This window comes from Pteronotus mesoamericanus, unplaced genomic scaffold (assembly GCF_021234165.1).
Source record: "Pteronotus mesoamericanus isolate MK-2021 breed Mesoamerican mustached bat unplaced genomic scaffold, CSHL_Meso_final scaffold_85, whole genome shotgun sequence".
Taxonomy (NCBI): domain Eukaryota; kingdom Metazoa; phylum Chordata; class Mammalia; order Chiroptera; family Mormoopidae; genus Pteronotus; species Pteronotus mesoamericanus.
This window is the reverse complement of record NW_026555329.1, coordinates 22595131-22611402: the sequence shown is the minus strand read 5'-3', so window position 1 is coordinate 22611402 and position 16272 is coordinate 22595131. Positions and strand designations below refer to the sequence as shown.

The 16272-nt window shown below is 38.8% G+C and overlaps 1 protein-coding gene across 2 annotated transcripts in view; it reads left to right on the top strand.

The window, feature by feature from the left end:
* Window positions 1–16272, top strand: part of CDK14 (cyclin dependent kinase 14) — a 537382-nt gene that overhangs the window by 136239 nt on the left and 384871 nt on the right. For both annotated transcript variants that reach the window (XM_054564177.1, XM_054564178.1), the window contains one exon: window positions 2474–2568. In XM_054564177.1, the coding sequence (XP_054420152.1) occupies window positions 2474–2568 (95 nt within the window). The remainder of the gene's footprint in view (window positions 1–2473; window positions 2569–16272) is intronic.

Below are 16272 nucleotides of genomic sequence, written 5' to 3'. Positions count from 1 at the left end.
ACTAAAACTTACACATTTGTAGTTAATCATCCTCTGCATTCAATCCAGTGACTCTCAACAGGCTTTAGTTCTCCTGTCCTCCTGTTTCTTGCCTTCCTGCAATTCTCCCATCGCTCCATCTTATAGTGAGATAATATGGAATTTTATATCTAGTTTTTTTCCAGTTGGTGGTAAGATTGTGGTTCTTCCATCCCACTTGAGGAACTGTCTTGAGTATAGTATTCATGATTCAAAATCATTTCCCTTTTTATTTTGAAAATATTGCTGAATTGTCTTTCTTCAGCCAGTATTGTCTATAAAAATATTATGCTTGTTGGATCATGTTTCTGTTTAGATGCTTCCTCACCCCAAAATTTTCTGAGAGAATTCTGTTCAAACATTGAATTTGTTACTTTTCCACCTAGGTCCATCCTTTTGTCCGCTGCCCATTAAGTGCTTTATTTCACCAACTAAATACTTAATCTCTAAATCTCTAATTGTTTCCTTCAAAAGGATATGCTATGTTCTCAAATCTCACTGAAGATACTCTTACTTTTTTACAAAGTTATTTTTACCTTTGCAATAGCAACCCTCTTACTAGGGTTTTTAGTTTAACTGCCCCTTAAATTTTATGCTTCTCTTATTGATTTTCCCGAAATGATTTGTGAATTTTAGTTGTATACTCATTTTTGTGTTTGTGAAATGCTGTCAGCATATTCTGGGTTTTTTTTTGGTGGGGGGGGGGGTTCCTTTTGTTTTGTTTTTAAACTCTTTCTAGTGATTGCATGAGAGAGGCAGGGCTTACAGCTTGGGTGTGCAGGCCTGTCATGTTTTTTGTAGGTCCTCACTCTGCCCCTCCAGGCCGACTACCCACATTCTCAGCTGTCTCCTCTGTGCCAACGTCCCTGCAGTTTGCTTGGGAGGGCACCACGTGCTCAGCTGTGTTGATTAGTCTCGTATTTACCTAGCGACTCTGCAATAGTCTTTGCTTCCATGCTGGGGCTTTAAGTTCCCCTAGTTACTTCTCCAAAGTTTTGATCCCGATTACTTCTGTCTTTCAGAATTCCTCAAAATTTATGATTAAGTATTGGTAACTCTTTCTTGTTTCCCATTCCTGTTTCTGATTTATTATTTTAAAATGTATCTTTTCAGTCAAGTCACTGCATGGCATTTTAGATGGGAGAAGGTAAGAAGCATGTGCTCAACTTGCTACACAGAATCCTTGACAGTATGTTATGTTGTTTCGTAAGTGGTACAAGACCGTATGCTCAAGAATAGTGTTCTGTAAACTTTTTGCAAGAATTTATTTCCCTAAGCATCTACAGTTGGTTACTTACAAAGTACCACCATCATTTGCAACTTTTCATCAGTTATATAAGTACTTAAAACTGTTGTCAGATAATCCCTTTAAGATGCTTTTAATTCCTTATATCATTATCATTTTCTAATATTGTTTGGTTTTCCCCTTTTATAGTGACATTAAAATAATAGATACTTTGCTTCCCTGGAGGACCATGCTCTGGTGAAGCCGGGGTGGCAGTCGAGCACAGCCAGAGTGATGAGACCACACTCTTGGCACTTTTGTGGTCATGATGGGGTATACCATTTCTTAAGGAAGCGTTATTTTGTTGCAGCTAAGTCTTAGGGATTGGTTTATGTAGACATGAGAGAGTTCCTTTTGTATCAATTAGTGATATTTGGGTAATACGTCTTTAACTGGTAATACGTCTTTAATTATCTGTTGCATTATCATGGAGAGGGATTGGAGGAATGAATACCATTATATGCCTGGATTTTACACAGTCATGAGTTGCAACAGGGTTCAGATAGTAACTGCTTTCAGCTCTGTTGGCCACATGATCTCTGTTGCAATACAACTCTGTTGTAGCTTGAAAGTCCTACAACAATAGGTAAATGAATGAGTGACTGGGTTCCAATAAACTTTATAGACCCCAAAGTTTGATTTTCATATAATTTTAATGTGCTATGAACTTTTATTTTTTGTTTGATCCTCCCTCATTTAAAAAAAAATGTAAAAACCTTTCTAAGCTTACGGGATATACAGAAAGAGGTGGTGGGCAGGGTTTGCCAGGCCCCACTTTAGAAGACTGTATAATGACATGGAAAATATTCATAATATTTTGAGTGAAAAAAGCAGGTTATGAGATAGTATGCATAATGTAATCCCATTTATGTAATAAAAAAGCAGTGATCAGTATAGAGATAGCATTGGAAGAAGAGGTGTCAAAATATTAATGGTGATTCCCTCTTGGTAGTTAGATTATGGGTTAATTTAAACTTCTATATTGTTCATTTGTATATTTGGAATTTTGTACCCTGAATATGTATGTTGTTTTTTAAAATGAGCATTCGTATACCAGAAAAATGTTATTTAAAAAGTGACAGAGGATCTGTATATTTTTAGCAAAACTGGCTCATTTATTGTTAATTAGTTTGATAAAATCTGTTTTGTTTACCCTTGCTCCATTTTTAGCCAACAAGTCCCAAATTTGGAAAAGCTGACTCATACGAAAAACTGGAAAAGCTAGGGGAAGGATCTTATGCTACAGTATACAAAGGAAAAAGCAAGTAAGTTCATTAGTTTTTGAATATTTCACATGTGCCATCTACCTAATCTCAATACTAAGTCACAGTATATTTAAATAATTTTCATTTATTGTATAATAAACTGCCCCCGCCCCCAAGTTTTTTTTGTTCTTTTAAAAAGTGTAAAAGTCAGTAGAATTTTTTTCGGCTAGCAAACATTTTGCAGACTTGTCCAATTTATCTTTTTTGTCCTATTCCTTCCTCCATTTGTTCTCTCTTTCTTTCTTGAAGTTGGAACCCCAGGATGAGAATTCATTTCTAGGTGAAGGATATGATTAATTTCTCATGGAGGTTTAGCGTTTGAGTAAGAGGACTGGTTTGATAAAGCCAAACGTATTGGCTATTCTTGACTTCTTTTCAAATGATCTTTTACTACAACTTTCAGAGATTAATTTAAAATACTGCATACTCTTTCTTTTTTCCTACCTGTCTGCTTTGACATTATACTGCATCTATTTTCATAAAGAGAAACCACCCTTTCCCCATTTGCCCTCTTTCCTCATTCTATCCTGGGTCAGGGCACATATTTGGATCTTTAACAAACTCACCCCCACGTTTCTGATTGGCTTCCCCTCTCTCCCCAAATGATTAAAAGCACAGTGTTACTGTATTAGGTGGCATGTAGCTCATAGAAAACTTAATGCTATTTGGAAATAACTGCAGGAGACACAAGCCTTGTTTTACCTTAGTCATATTACCAAATAATGTTGGAAAATAATTTTCTAAATTATTCCTGTTTTTGTCTCCTTTTCAGTAATAAAAATTAGGAAATTTTAAGCTAAGTAATTAAATAAAGAGAGATAGGAAATAAAATTCTCTGAAGTATCATTTTAAAGGCATAACTGGAAATTTTGACTGTATGCTGATTTTGGTGGTTTTTGGCTTTTATGGAATGTATTCTTATACCTTTGTTAATGTTTTTTGAGTTAAAAAGATATGTAAGGAAGGAAGATATGTAAGTAAGGAAGTGCAAAAGTGCTGTAAGTCAAAAATGCTAGTATAAATTTTGAGATCTCAGATATTTGAAAAAATGGTCTTTTTATTTGAATGAAAAACATTGTGGGGAATGAAAAACAAAACAAAATCACGAGGGCTGTTTATGACTTCACTCTGTTGCTTGAGCGTCATAGAATGTCATGGTAATGGTAGAGGTTGTGTCCCAGGTTTTACATTTTTCCTGAAGAAAAACAGTACTCTACTGTATAAAATGTACTTGTACATTTAATGTTAATAACATGAAGGTAACTACATTATATTGAGCAGTTAGGTTAAGTATAATATGGTATATGCATTGTCTTGTTTACTCCTCACAGTGCTCTCAGGTCCTATTTTTATCTCCATTTGGCCAGGAAACTTTGTGCTTAGAGAGTGTTAGCCCCTTGGCCAAGTCCAAACAGGTGGTTAATGGCAACACTTATTTTTGGCTCATATCTATCTGGTTTGAAGCCATGATTTCCCTAACCATTACACTATACCACTTCCTCAGTGTAAGGCCATCCTTGGAAAGAGTTGAACCTTGTTGAATATTCCAGATGGTTCTCACATATGCTCTGACTTGGCTTAATCATGAATCAAACAGAAGCAAACATACATTTTCATTATAAGGAAACAAACCAATCACTTTGAAGTGCCTTCCCACAAAAGATGTGCTCAGCTGATTTCCAAATGTATGTTAATAACTCTATTAAATGTTTAACTTTAAGATTTATATCATAATCCTGATGGTTGAAAAAATCCTCCATTTATTATGCCTGAATCAAAGGAAGGCTGCCTTCTAAGTACTTGCAGTCTTTGAGAAGGATGGTTCTGGACAGTTAATACTTTTCACTCCAGTGGGTCTAAATGTATCTTGTCAGCATTTCTCAAACAGTTTCAAGCTGCTGGTCACACGTAGTGTTTAATTTCCTCCAGCTGGAGATGAAAGCCATCGGCCACTTATTTCCTTTAAGAGATGACAGGCTGCTGTGCCTGCTTGCTTTAAGGTGCAAGGTCAGACCAAAGAACAATAGTTACGTGCCATCCAGCAAGACTTGAGAGCTGCGTTTGGTTGGTGTATCCCCTAAAGAGCTGCATAAATTAGAGCCGACTGAATGTTGGGATCCCTATTGCAGTATTCCTCACCACCCTCCCGTAAATGTCTGCAACCCTGCCTCCGTCTTTAAACATTGCCTTTAGCACCTTCTCCAAGAGCAGCTATTGCTACGTTGCACTAAAGCTGCCTGGAGTTTGGAGAGATCTCACTGAGTTTTGGTTTGAGAACATTTTATGTATGTTGATTTACACGTGTCAAGTTTGGAATTTGCCATGAACCTCATTGCATTAGTCTGCCAGGGCTGCTGAAACAAAGTACCACAGACTGGGTGGCTTAAACAAGAAATGGATCCTCTTACAGCTCTGGAGGCCAGAGTCTCAGATCGAGGTGCTGGTGGAGTTGGTTCTTTCTGCGGGTTGGTTCTGTAAGGGAGACCCGCCATGTGCCATCAATCGTTGGCTTTCCTGGCTTGTAGGTCTATCACCCTGACCTTTGCCTTCACGTTCACATGGTGTGCTCCCTGTGTGTGTCTGCCTCGATGTCCAGATTCCCCTTTTTATAAGGACTCTAATCATACTGCATGACCTCCTTGTAACATGATAACCTCTGTGAATACCCTATGTCTACATATGGCCAAATTTTGAGGTACTAGGTGTTTGCAAGTCGACATACTTCTTTTGAAGGACACAATTCAGTCCATAACACTTACAAATTTCAGACTTCACTAATTTGGCATTGTGTTCATGACAGTGTTTTTATTTTTCTACTTATGGTATACGTAAGCCATTCTTTTATTCTGTGGTTCTTCTTTATTATAATATAACCAAAGGATATCCCACCCCCCCCGCAAGAGGTTTGTGTTGTTGTTGATTTTGGTATAATAGTTGCTGTTAGCCAAAAGTTAGACATTTGAGAAGGACTAGAAAGACTTTTTATACTCTTGAATTCTCTTGAGTTTCTTGTTCCTGTAGGAACACATAGGTTGGGGAGTTGACCGAGATGCTCATACGGTGTAACCCCTTTGGTAATGAATTTGGTTCTAAAGACTGTAGCTAATTAACTGCAACCATACCAGTATGCAACACTCAAAAATAAATGTTTTTTAAAAAAGCTTTAAACTTTTCATATTTGAGTAGAGATTTTTTTTTTAAACAAGTGTTCCCCAGCTTCATAATTATTTCTTTGTGCATGTGTGTGTTTGCTTGCAGAGGGAAGCAATTTATCATCACTCTCACTACAAATCTCTGTCCTGGTTTGGTTTCATGATTATATTCTTTCTTCTAAATTCATTTAGCACTTAATATAAGATTTTTAAAAATTATGCATTGTGTAATACTTTGCTTTTCGAAACGTGGCATTTTAAAAGCTCTTTAATTCAACACCTTGAAGTCATCTTTTTACCTCTCAGTTTTCCAGGGACATTTGTATATTAAGACACTTGTTAACATTTTCTGAGCTTATTCAATGGGTGATGAGTCTTTATTATGTTGTTTTTATGCCTTTTCTATGCTTTGGGGAGGAAAATAGGTAACTTAGAGGTGGATTCTGATTCCAGGAAACTTAACAGTCTTGAAGGGAGATGGTCCAAATACATAACTAAGTCTATAAAGTTAGAAAGTAATATAGTCTGTATAAGTTAGAATGTAGTAGACAAGTTCAGGTGAAATGGTGTGCGGATACAAAAGGAAAGAAGAAAGGATGGTATTGACTAAACTGTTTTAAATATGTTCTCTCTAGTGGTGAGTGTTTGAATTCACAGATTCATTTGCTTTTTTAAAACATTTTATTTTTCATTTACAGTTTGCATTCAACATTATTTTGTGTTAGTTTGAGGTATACAGCATAGCAGTTAGACAGTTACATACTTTGTAAAGTGCTCCCCCTAATATTTCCAGTACCCACCTGGCACTGTGCAGAGCTATTACAATATTATTGACTGTATTCCCTGTGCTGTACTTTACATCCCTGTGCATTCTGTAACTACCGATCAGTACTTCTAATTCCTTCCTCCCTTTCACCCAACCCCTCCTGACCCCTTTACTCTCACATCTCTCAGTCTGTTCTCTGTATGTACAAGTCTACTTCTATTTTGTTTGTGTGTTTCTTTCATTCTTTAGGTTCCACATATAAATGAATTTATATGATATTTGTCTTTTTCTGACCATCTTGTTTCACTTAGCATAATATTATTCTCTAGGTCCATCCATGCTGTCACAAATGGTAAGATTTCATCCTTTTTTATGGCTAATATTCCATTGGATGTGTGTTGCACAGCTTTTTTTATCCACTTGTCTATGATAGGTACTTGGGATGCTTCCATAGCTTGCCTGTTGTAAATATGCTGCAGCAAACAGAGGGGTGCATATAGTCTTTTGAACGAGTGTTTTCAGTTTCTTCAGATATATACCCAGAAGTAGAAGCAACCTGTGGATTTAACATAACTTTTATCAAAATGCCAATGACATTTCTTACAGAACTAGAACAAATAATCCAAAAATTTGTATGGGAACACAAGACCCCAAATAGTGACAGCAATCTTGAAAAAGAAGAACAAAGTTGGAGGTGTCACACTACCTGATATCAAACAATGCTACAAGGCTATAGTAATCAAAACAGCACGGCACTAGCATAAACGCAGACACTTAGGTCATTTGCTTTAAAATCAAGCCTCGCTCATCACTATGTGCATTCATAGGGCATCTTGTGACAGTTCCCTTTTGGGGACTGGTTCTCCAAGCAAATATAAGATTTTATCATAAGATTTTCACTCCTTGGTACTGGGCTGTCCACTAAATGTGTTAAAGCCTGAGGACCTTAAAGTAAAAGCAAAGTGAATCGTTTTGATTGTTACGCAAATTTTGTTTAAGCAAGGGTGTTATGTTTCAGTGTTCAAGTGGAATTGGCTTTAAGCTATATAATTTGGAAGAGGTTTGGTGGGTTGTTATCATGGGAGCACCCATGGATGTATGTCTATGGTATATAAAAGCGAAAATCACTGGCCACTTCAACTGCCAAACTGAGATGCATTGGAGCCATGCTCCTCAGCACCCCAGGATCTGTTGGTGGAGCACGTCCAAATCCTTCCAAGTCCCCCAGGTCCCTGAACCCTGCCACAAGTGGTGAGACGCCGTGAACCTTTACGCCTGCCCGCGACAGAGTCCTCTCTTTTCCGTCCTACTTTATCTAGGGGGTGTGAGGCTGTCGCTGCTTGCTTTTGATTTCCTCATACTTTATGTCATTTAGATAAAGAAAAACCTTGCTCTTGGTTCCATCTCTTGAATTAGAGTATTGGACTTGCTCTGACAAAACCATTCCACAGATGATCCTGATTTCTGGTCCTTTTTGTCCTGCTTATCTGCAGTTTCGGTTGAGGTGAAGATGTAAAGCTTTCCTCCTGCGGGAGCCTGCTAAGCAGGGAAACTTGCCCATGCTGGTTTGTGCCAGCCCTACATTGTTATCTCAGAGGTGAATAAGAACAATGGAGGGATTTGCTCACTTTATGTAACACGACACTTACGTGATCGAAGGTGCTAATCTTCTTTTAGCATTTCATCCTGCCGGTTGGTGCCGAAATATTGAACTTGACTGAAAACACCTCATAAATTGAGAGACTATCCCAAACCGAGACTGAAATATACTAAATACATTTCAAAGAGCTCCTCAAAACCCTGGGAGAAATAGCGGGAAGACATGCTGTTAATTAAAACAAGCAGCAGTCAGAAAAAAGACAGTGACAGTTAACCACCCTTTCAGAATATGTGAGATTAAAAAGGTGGCCTTTACTGCTTGCCGTGGAGGTCAACTCCATTGCAACACTATCAGGAGGAGTTTGAAGAACTCTAAAAGTCTGAAATGCTCTGGCAGAAAACACTGGACTCCTGGTTCACTGAAATTTCAATCTTAAGTGTTGACACCTGCAGTGTCATACTGGCTTCCAGTGTCCTGAGAGGTTTCTCCCCACAAATGGGAACTCTGCTCAGGAGAGCGGCAAATCTGGATGACTCCGTATGAGCTCTGCTGCCGGCTGCTCCGGAGGCCCTCTCTCTGTTTCTCATTAGCGCTGCTTTGATTTCTTTTAGACCTTGGGTCCATGGGTAAAGCTTGTATCACAGCTCACTTCTAAGATCAAGCCTGTATCCACACTATTAGTCACAGCATCTGAAAATGGCCATGTGCTATGATAACACAATCAGTGTTAGTTTTATAATTTAATGCACGCAGTACCTGACAACATACAAGATAATTGGATTTTTAAAAGAAGCTAATGGAGTAAATGGATTTTACTCCATATGATTTTCAGACCTGGTGCTCCTCGTGTATAGGTAAAATTTGAAAAAGTAGAGTTCTTGTCTTTACTTAGGCCAAGGAGGACAATAGCCCACTCTCCATCTGCTGATGTTATTTTTGAAACACCAGAAAGTCTATTCAAATTGCAGATTCAACCCTGACTTCCTTTAGAGGAGGAATGCAAGGCATGGGAGGCTGGTGCATTGGTGCAGCTGGTTTCACTTAGCTTGCAGCAGATAAACAAACAATGCCTAATCTTTTAGACAAAAGTGACAATGAGGATATTGTTTAGGCAAGAGGCATGATTTCAATTATTAAACTAAACTGTACAGGGATAACTTTGCTATTAGACAATGTTTAAATGTATTGGCCTCTATTGGTCATTTTGTTATTAGGGTTCTTTGATCATTTGATTAGGAGCCCCTCAAAACAATCAGTGATATTTGCTGTCTTCAAAGGTGAGGTCATATATCACCTATGCCCTGCTGGTGTAAATGGAGGCATTCTTTGGATAGTGGGAGAATTTTTTTGAAAGAAGTGGTGTGGAAATTTCCAATTATTATAATGATAGGGCTCCTAGCATCTCTCTCTCATAGTCCAGTTTAAATAGTTTTTGAGGAAGACTAGAGGAAAGATATGATGATGAGATTGGTTTCAGTTTAAAGCATACCTACATTTCTGAGTTGTTCCTTTATCATTGTCATCCTCTTTAGTTTAAACCAGGATGCTAGGGAAGTAGCATCTTTCTAGTCTAAGCCAGTGGTTCTCAACTGGTTCTTGATCTTTCTCCTCAGGGTACATTTGATGATATCTGGAAACATTTTTGGTTTTCACAGCTTGGGGGAGAGGTGTTTGTATTACCAGCACCTGGAGAGTAGAGGCCAGGGATGCTGTTGAATGACCCACCAAATGAGCAGGACAATCTTCTGCAACAGAGAATTAATTTATCCCAAGTGTCATAGTACCGAGGTTGAGGAACGTTTGTCTCAACAGGGACCGCGTGGAGGCAGTGTTTATTTAAAAGATCTCCTTCGGCCCGAGGCATTTCCTAAGGCCCGCTGGTGGTGTGCGTGCTAGGCCAGGCAAATGCTATGTAGTGGTGAGCAAAACTGAGTTTCTCTTCTCATGGAGCCATCATCTAGCTGGGGTGGCAGGAATCAATCAAGTTAGCAGACATATTTGTAATTTTAAATTGCATAAAGGAGAAAAGATCCATGAGAAAGAATCAAGATAGAGGACGGTGGGTTGTATCTATTCTCATGAGGAGGGGTGGGCCAAAGGTATAATGTTGGTGGATGGATAATGGAAGCCATGAGGGGAAGGGGACAGTTATGCTTAGATATGAAGCCGGAGATGGACCGACCAGGTAAAGAGTAGGGGCAAGAATGCTCAGTCCAGACCCCGAGCAGAGTTTGGTAGGCTCTGCAGCCTCGGAGAGCCCCATGTGACCAGGGGCATTGGGTGTGTTCAGGGAAATTTGTGTGATTTGAGTTTGGAGAAGTTGGCAAGGTCTTGAGGATCATCTTGGGAATTCTATGCTTATACATCGCTGCAGAATGAACTATCCTCACACTTAGAGACTTAAAACAACACCGTCATTTAATTTGCTGCAGCTGGGGAAGGGCTGGGTGGGAAAGATTTTTGTCTGTTCCCTGTGGTCTCATTTTGCGAACCTTCACTGGGGTATGAGGGATCATGGTCACGTGGTTCCCTCACAGGGCTGGAAAGCTGCAGCTGGCTCTCCACGTGGTTCGGGCTTTCTAATAGCCTCCTGTCTCAGAGGGAACATCCCATGACATAGGAAGTAAGGTGTCTGGCTTCAGCTCCAACACATAAAGGGTTGTTGCCCTCATCCTGATAAAGAGATAAAGATGGGCAAACTGAAAATCAAGTTTTCTTCAGTTGCTCCAAGAACAGGTGTCACAGGGAAAACCACTGTACTAAACTCTGCAGAGACAGGCATGTCAGGACAGACATGGCCGTAGTCTCCTAACCTGGAGCACAAGCTACTGGCGCCATGAACTGGTAGGAATGCCTGCAGAGTAATTTTGATGCATTGCTGGAGACTGAGTGTGGACTAATATGGGAGTGAATGCTCCTGGGGGCTGCAGCTGTAGAAAGGCCTCACATGTTCTCAGCTTTTGCCTCCAGGAACCTGACAAAGTTCTCACAGTGAAGATCCTGGAAAGAAGATCATTTTGTGGCTCTGGCAGTGGGAGGCGGAGAGGAGTCTTTGTAAAATACACCGAGAGCGTTCCCCCTCACCAAAGCCGACTCTGCAGGGGAAAGTCTTTGCAGAACCTTCCCACAAACTTGGGAAGAGATGGTTGTAAAACCCCACCTTGTGGAAGAGGTTTCCTTCCCCTCAGCCTCCCTCCAGCCTCCTTTCTGTCTCACCGAAGTGGGAGAAACCATGGTCGATAATGGTCAGGGCCTCAAGGAAATAGATTGGGAACATTGCAGTCAGGGAAGGAAGTAGGGGTTGAAAGGAAAAAGGGCGTATCATAATTGGAACACCTGCAGAAGAGAAAATGGAGCGGAAGTGTTTGAAGTAATAATTGCAGAAAGCTCTTTAAAATTCATGACACCAAACCACAGACTCACGAAGCTCAGAGTACACCATTTAGGCTATATATAAATACATATATAAGCACACACATATACATATGAATGTCTACACCTAGGCATATGGTATTCCCACTGCAGAAAAACAGAAAATCTTGAATGAAACTAGAAGAAAAAATACTTTACCTGTAAAGGAACGAGGATAAGAATTACACCGGATGAACACGGACAACAGTGGTGATTCTCCATGAGAGGGAGGTAGGAGGAGGTAGACACGGGTTAATGGGGGATAGATGGTGAAGGACACGTGACTTGGGGTGGTAAACACACAATACAATGTACCGATGATGTGTTGTGCAATCATACGCCAGAAACCTGTACAATTTTGTTAAACAGTGTCACTGCCCCCCACCAAAAAAAAGAATTCAGACTTCTCATCAGAATCCAAGCAAGCCAGAAAAGAGTGGAGTGGAATACTTAAATACTTTTTAAAAATCATGAATCTAGAACTCTATATCAATAAATATCCTTCAAAAGTAAAGAAGGAATAAAAACTTTCTCAGGGGGAAAAAAAAAACCTCCAACCAAGTGAACTCATTGCTGGTAGACTTGCCCTGTAAGAAATACAAAGAAGAGTTCTTCAGGCAAAAGGAAGATTATATAGTTTAGAAACTTGGATCGACATAAAGAAAGAAGAATGTCAAAGAAGGAATAAATGCAAATAAAAGAAAATCTTTTCTTTTTCTTAGCTGATCTAAAAGCAAACTTTATTTAAAACAATAATAGTGACAATGTATTGGGTTATTACAGTATATTGATAAGTGGAATCAATGACAGCATTGTCACAAGGGATGGGTGATTGGAATTTAGAATACTCTGTAATAAGGTATCTGTGCTACACATGAAGCAATGTAGTGTTATTTGAGAGGGGACTTAGATCAGTTAGAAATAAATCTGTGGAGGCAGAAAAAGAGGGCAGAAAAGGACAAATACAATGAATAGAAAAGATACAAACAGGATAGATGTTAATATACTGACCGACTTAGATCCCTTGCTTTTCATAACATAAATGATAGAGTCATTTAAGGTGGTGTAAATGCTGGAAATTTGAAGCAGGAATTAATGAATAAACTGGGACTTGGGTGAAATCAGGTGCTATTAGAGCTCCAATCTGATAGGTTACAGCGTCAGTGAGTTTTAGTCAAATTCTTGGAGCCTGTTTAGCATTGATGCATGCAAAGGAAGTGTACTATGCCAGTAGGAACAATTGTCACAATGGGGAGACGGCATGTTGCTGAAAAATCTAGGGCTACCAATTGCATAGAGTAATCAAGTACTAGATTGGATTGTAGACCTTGTGAACTGGGACACTTTTGAGGAATACGAGACCCTGGTAGGGCAGGGTCAGACAAGAAAAGGAATTGGGTTTGATCTGATTCTTTCCCTAGGTACCCTTGAGTTCCTCAGGAAGTTCAACTTTAGGCTCTTGCTTTTCTCATCATTGGGCTCAAGAGTGATAAGTAGTCATGTCAGTAAAATCTGAAAATGGAGGAGATAAAACAAACACTGCCTTCCAGCCAGAAAAATATCTGAATTTTAAAAAATCTCAGAAAAGAAATCATTTTAAACATTTAAGGCATGACACATTTTTCATGCTCAGTAGTTGATCAGACATCTTTTTCCCTGTATAAACAAATTCTTTGAAAATTTAAAAGATAATTCTGCCTCTAGTTCAAAATGGTCTCTTTGGGATTGCTGTGTTTTCAATTATCTCTGTTTTAAGGGATTTAAATCAATGGTCCTGCAGATCTACCAGCATTGCCTGAGTAGAAAATTGTAAACACTAGGTACTTTGGTTAACAGTTGAAAGCCCTGTTTTAACTCAACAGAGAAGATAGAAGTCATTCCTAATTGGCTTGATGGGTGAGACAAGAGTGAATTCGGAAGCAGCTTAGCAGCCAGCACAGGTAGACAGAGGAAAAAGCCCCCAAGGAAGCAGAAAAGGAACGAAAGGCTTTTGTTGTGCTTCTGATGAAACCTCTTAGGGGAAAGAACAGAAAAGTGGAGATGCTAAGAAACCAAATAAATCTAACAAAGGAGCCCTATTGGGCATCCCAGAGGAAGCTGAATTCCTAATGGGAAGGCGATGGACTAGGTTTAACTAGGTTTGACTTCATGTTTCTGGGAAAGTTTCAGCATTAAGCTCTGGAGGGTTGAGGGCACCTGGGACTGTGCCCAAAGGAAAGCACAGAGGATTTTTAAATTAAAATAGAATATATCTTATCTCGGGGTGAAATAGAAGAGATGAAATAACAACACAAGTACTTCAAATTGGACAAAGAACCAAAGATGGGACGGACTGCTGGAGAGATACCAAGAAAGCCAGGCACATACCAAGGAGGGGAGAGCTGCAGAGGAGTGTGGGTGATGAGATCGTGTTCAGCAAGGTCAGATCAGACGCGCCCCAAAAGAATCCATTAAATTTGCAATTAGGAAGGTTTTTCCTAAGAGCATGTGTACAGGATCGGTGGGGAAAGCAACCTACTTGCTTTGGCTTGAAGAGAGAAAAAGGGAGGTTGAAAGTGGAGGCTGAAATGCGAGCTATTACTTTGAGAAGTGAGGCAGGGATGGAAAGAACAAGAAGAAAGGGCAGAGATTTTTTTGTTTGTTTGTTTTACTTTTAAACTAAATGGGAAAGAAGTGAGCATGGCATAAATTATAACAAAGGAGTCAATAAAAAGAGAGAGAGAAAATGACTGAGGGAAACACTTGGAGTATGCGACCTTGATGTAGAAGTCTAAGGGGCTGTTTCCTCTGTCACTTGAACTTATTTCATATGTGGCAAATAATTGGTCTCCCCTTTTCTTGTTCTGATAATGTATAGATCTAAAGTAGCTGCCTTTATTGCCAGCTTCATCTCATTTAGGACTTAGACCTATAAGAATATTTTCCTTCTGAAATCTTTCTTCTCTCTTTATTTGTGTTCTTTAAAAATTCAGTTCCTCCCTTATCTCTGTGTAGAACATTGATTTCTCTTCTTGGCTCCCTTTACTCCATTGATACTAGTTGTGATTTTTTAAATAACAGTATCAATTTTTGTGAATCTTTTCTTTTCTTGGTGCTACCTTTCTCTTTGCAATTTAGGGTTATGAAATAAAGTTGAAATTCATTGAACATGGGGTTAAGCTTCATTTCTTTCACCTATAAAAATAGGGTTAGTAATAGATTGATTTCATATAGTCATGAGGAATATACACAAATGAATATTTTTAGAGGGTTTAGAACATTGCCTTGCATATAGTACATGGTCAATGAATATCAGCTATTACTTTTTTATTTATTTCTAATAACAATCCTAGAAAAATCTTTGAAAGAAGACTGTTTCCCATTTTACAGATTGAGAAACAGGCCCATAAAGTTTGAGTAGCTTGTCTATGATCACACAGCTAAGGGACAGAGACAAGGTTCAGGCCCAGTCAATTCCAACTAGAGAGCTGACTTATAATTTTTATTTCCTTTCTCTTTTTTTTTTGGAAAAAAATTGAAATTTGAAATGAAAATCTATTGTCTACCCTTTTGTTAACAATCGACTCTGAGGGTACATAACTAGTTGCTCCCATGATTCTCCTATTTCCTTTACCGTACCAGTACCATAACTTCTCTTTAGTTGTTTATCATTCATATTCTCTGCTGTTCTAGGCCACCACACAGTGACATCATAGCTGTTTCCCCTCTGTTTCACCCAGGGGATTTGTGCCTTTCCCTGTGGTAGGTGCCTGAATGAACTAGAACACACGTTGTCCCCCTTTCCCTTCTGTCGCGTGCGTTGGTTTTGGACAAGGTTTCATTCCATGGCTGCCTTTTCATTGTGCACCTCAGCCCAAGATTTGGTGGCACCCATTTCTCTTCCTACCTTTTTATTCCACTCATATGGCAAACATAACTCCTGATCTTCCAGCGCAATTACAACCCTTTTATCCTTCTCATAATTAATGGAGGGACTGATATCTAATATTACAGCAAGAACAGTATGTTAAAAAATAAAATTCTTTGAAATAGGTTTTTGAGTAAGTCAGCTCCCCACGCAAAGCATATGCCCACCACTGACTGTGAATGTTTTTAAGCCTTCGAATTTAAATTAAGTGATTGTCTCTACCTGATCAGCTGTTAGAAAGTCTTGCCAAATTTTCACAGTCTTTGTTCTTATTTTTAGCCATTTCCTTAGGTATTTGTAGTTAAGCAGGTACATTTATGTTATTTGTACATATTCACACAAACTTTTAGATGACTTAATTAATTTATAAATCATTTTTCTGATGGTTAATGTGACCTGAGCTAATTTACCACTGACATACATGTTTAAGAAAAAGGGCTTGTTTAATTAATAAGACGTGGGGAGAACAAATGTATTTAAGCTTATTTTGTCTAATAAAAATGGTTATGTGGATTATTCTTCATCAAAAATGCAACTGTTGAAGCTGACATGGTCAGATCTCTAAATACAAAAAATATTAGGAACCACTTAATGGTCAGCCTGTACAGATATATATATTTCCCTTGCTACTTTTCAAAAACTCTCGTGTTGTGTGTATTTATGCAATGCATGAACATACGCATTCCCACATATATATACAAAAAAGAAAACACAGAGTTGACAGGTTGAACGATGGGCTAAGTTTATACACCTGAGTAGTAACGGAGCAGCAATGAAAACTTGGGCGTCTCTACCTCTCATCTGTAATTTTCTACTGTGCTTTAGAATTGGAGCCATTCCATTTATTGAGATAAGTAGATCTCCCTGT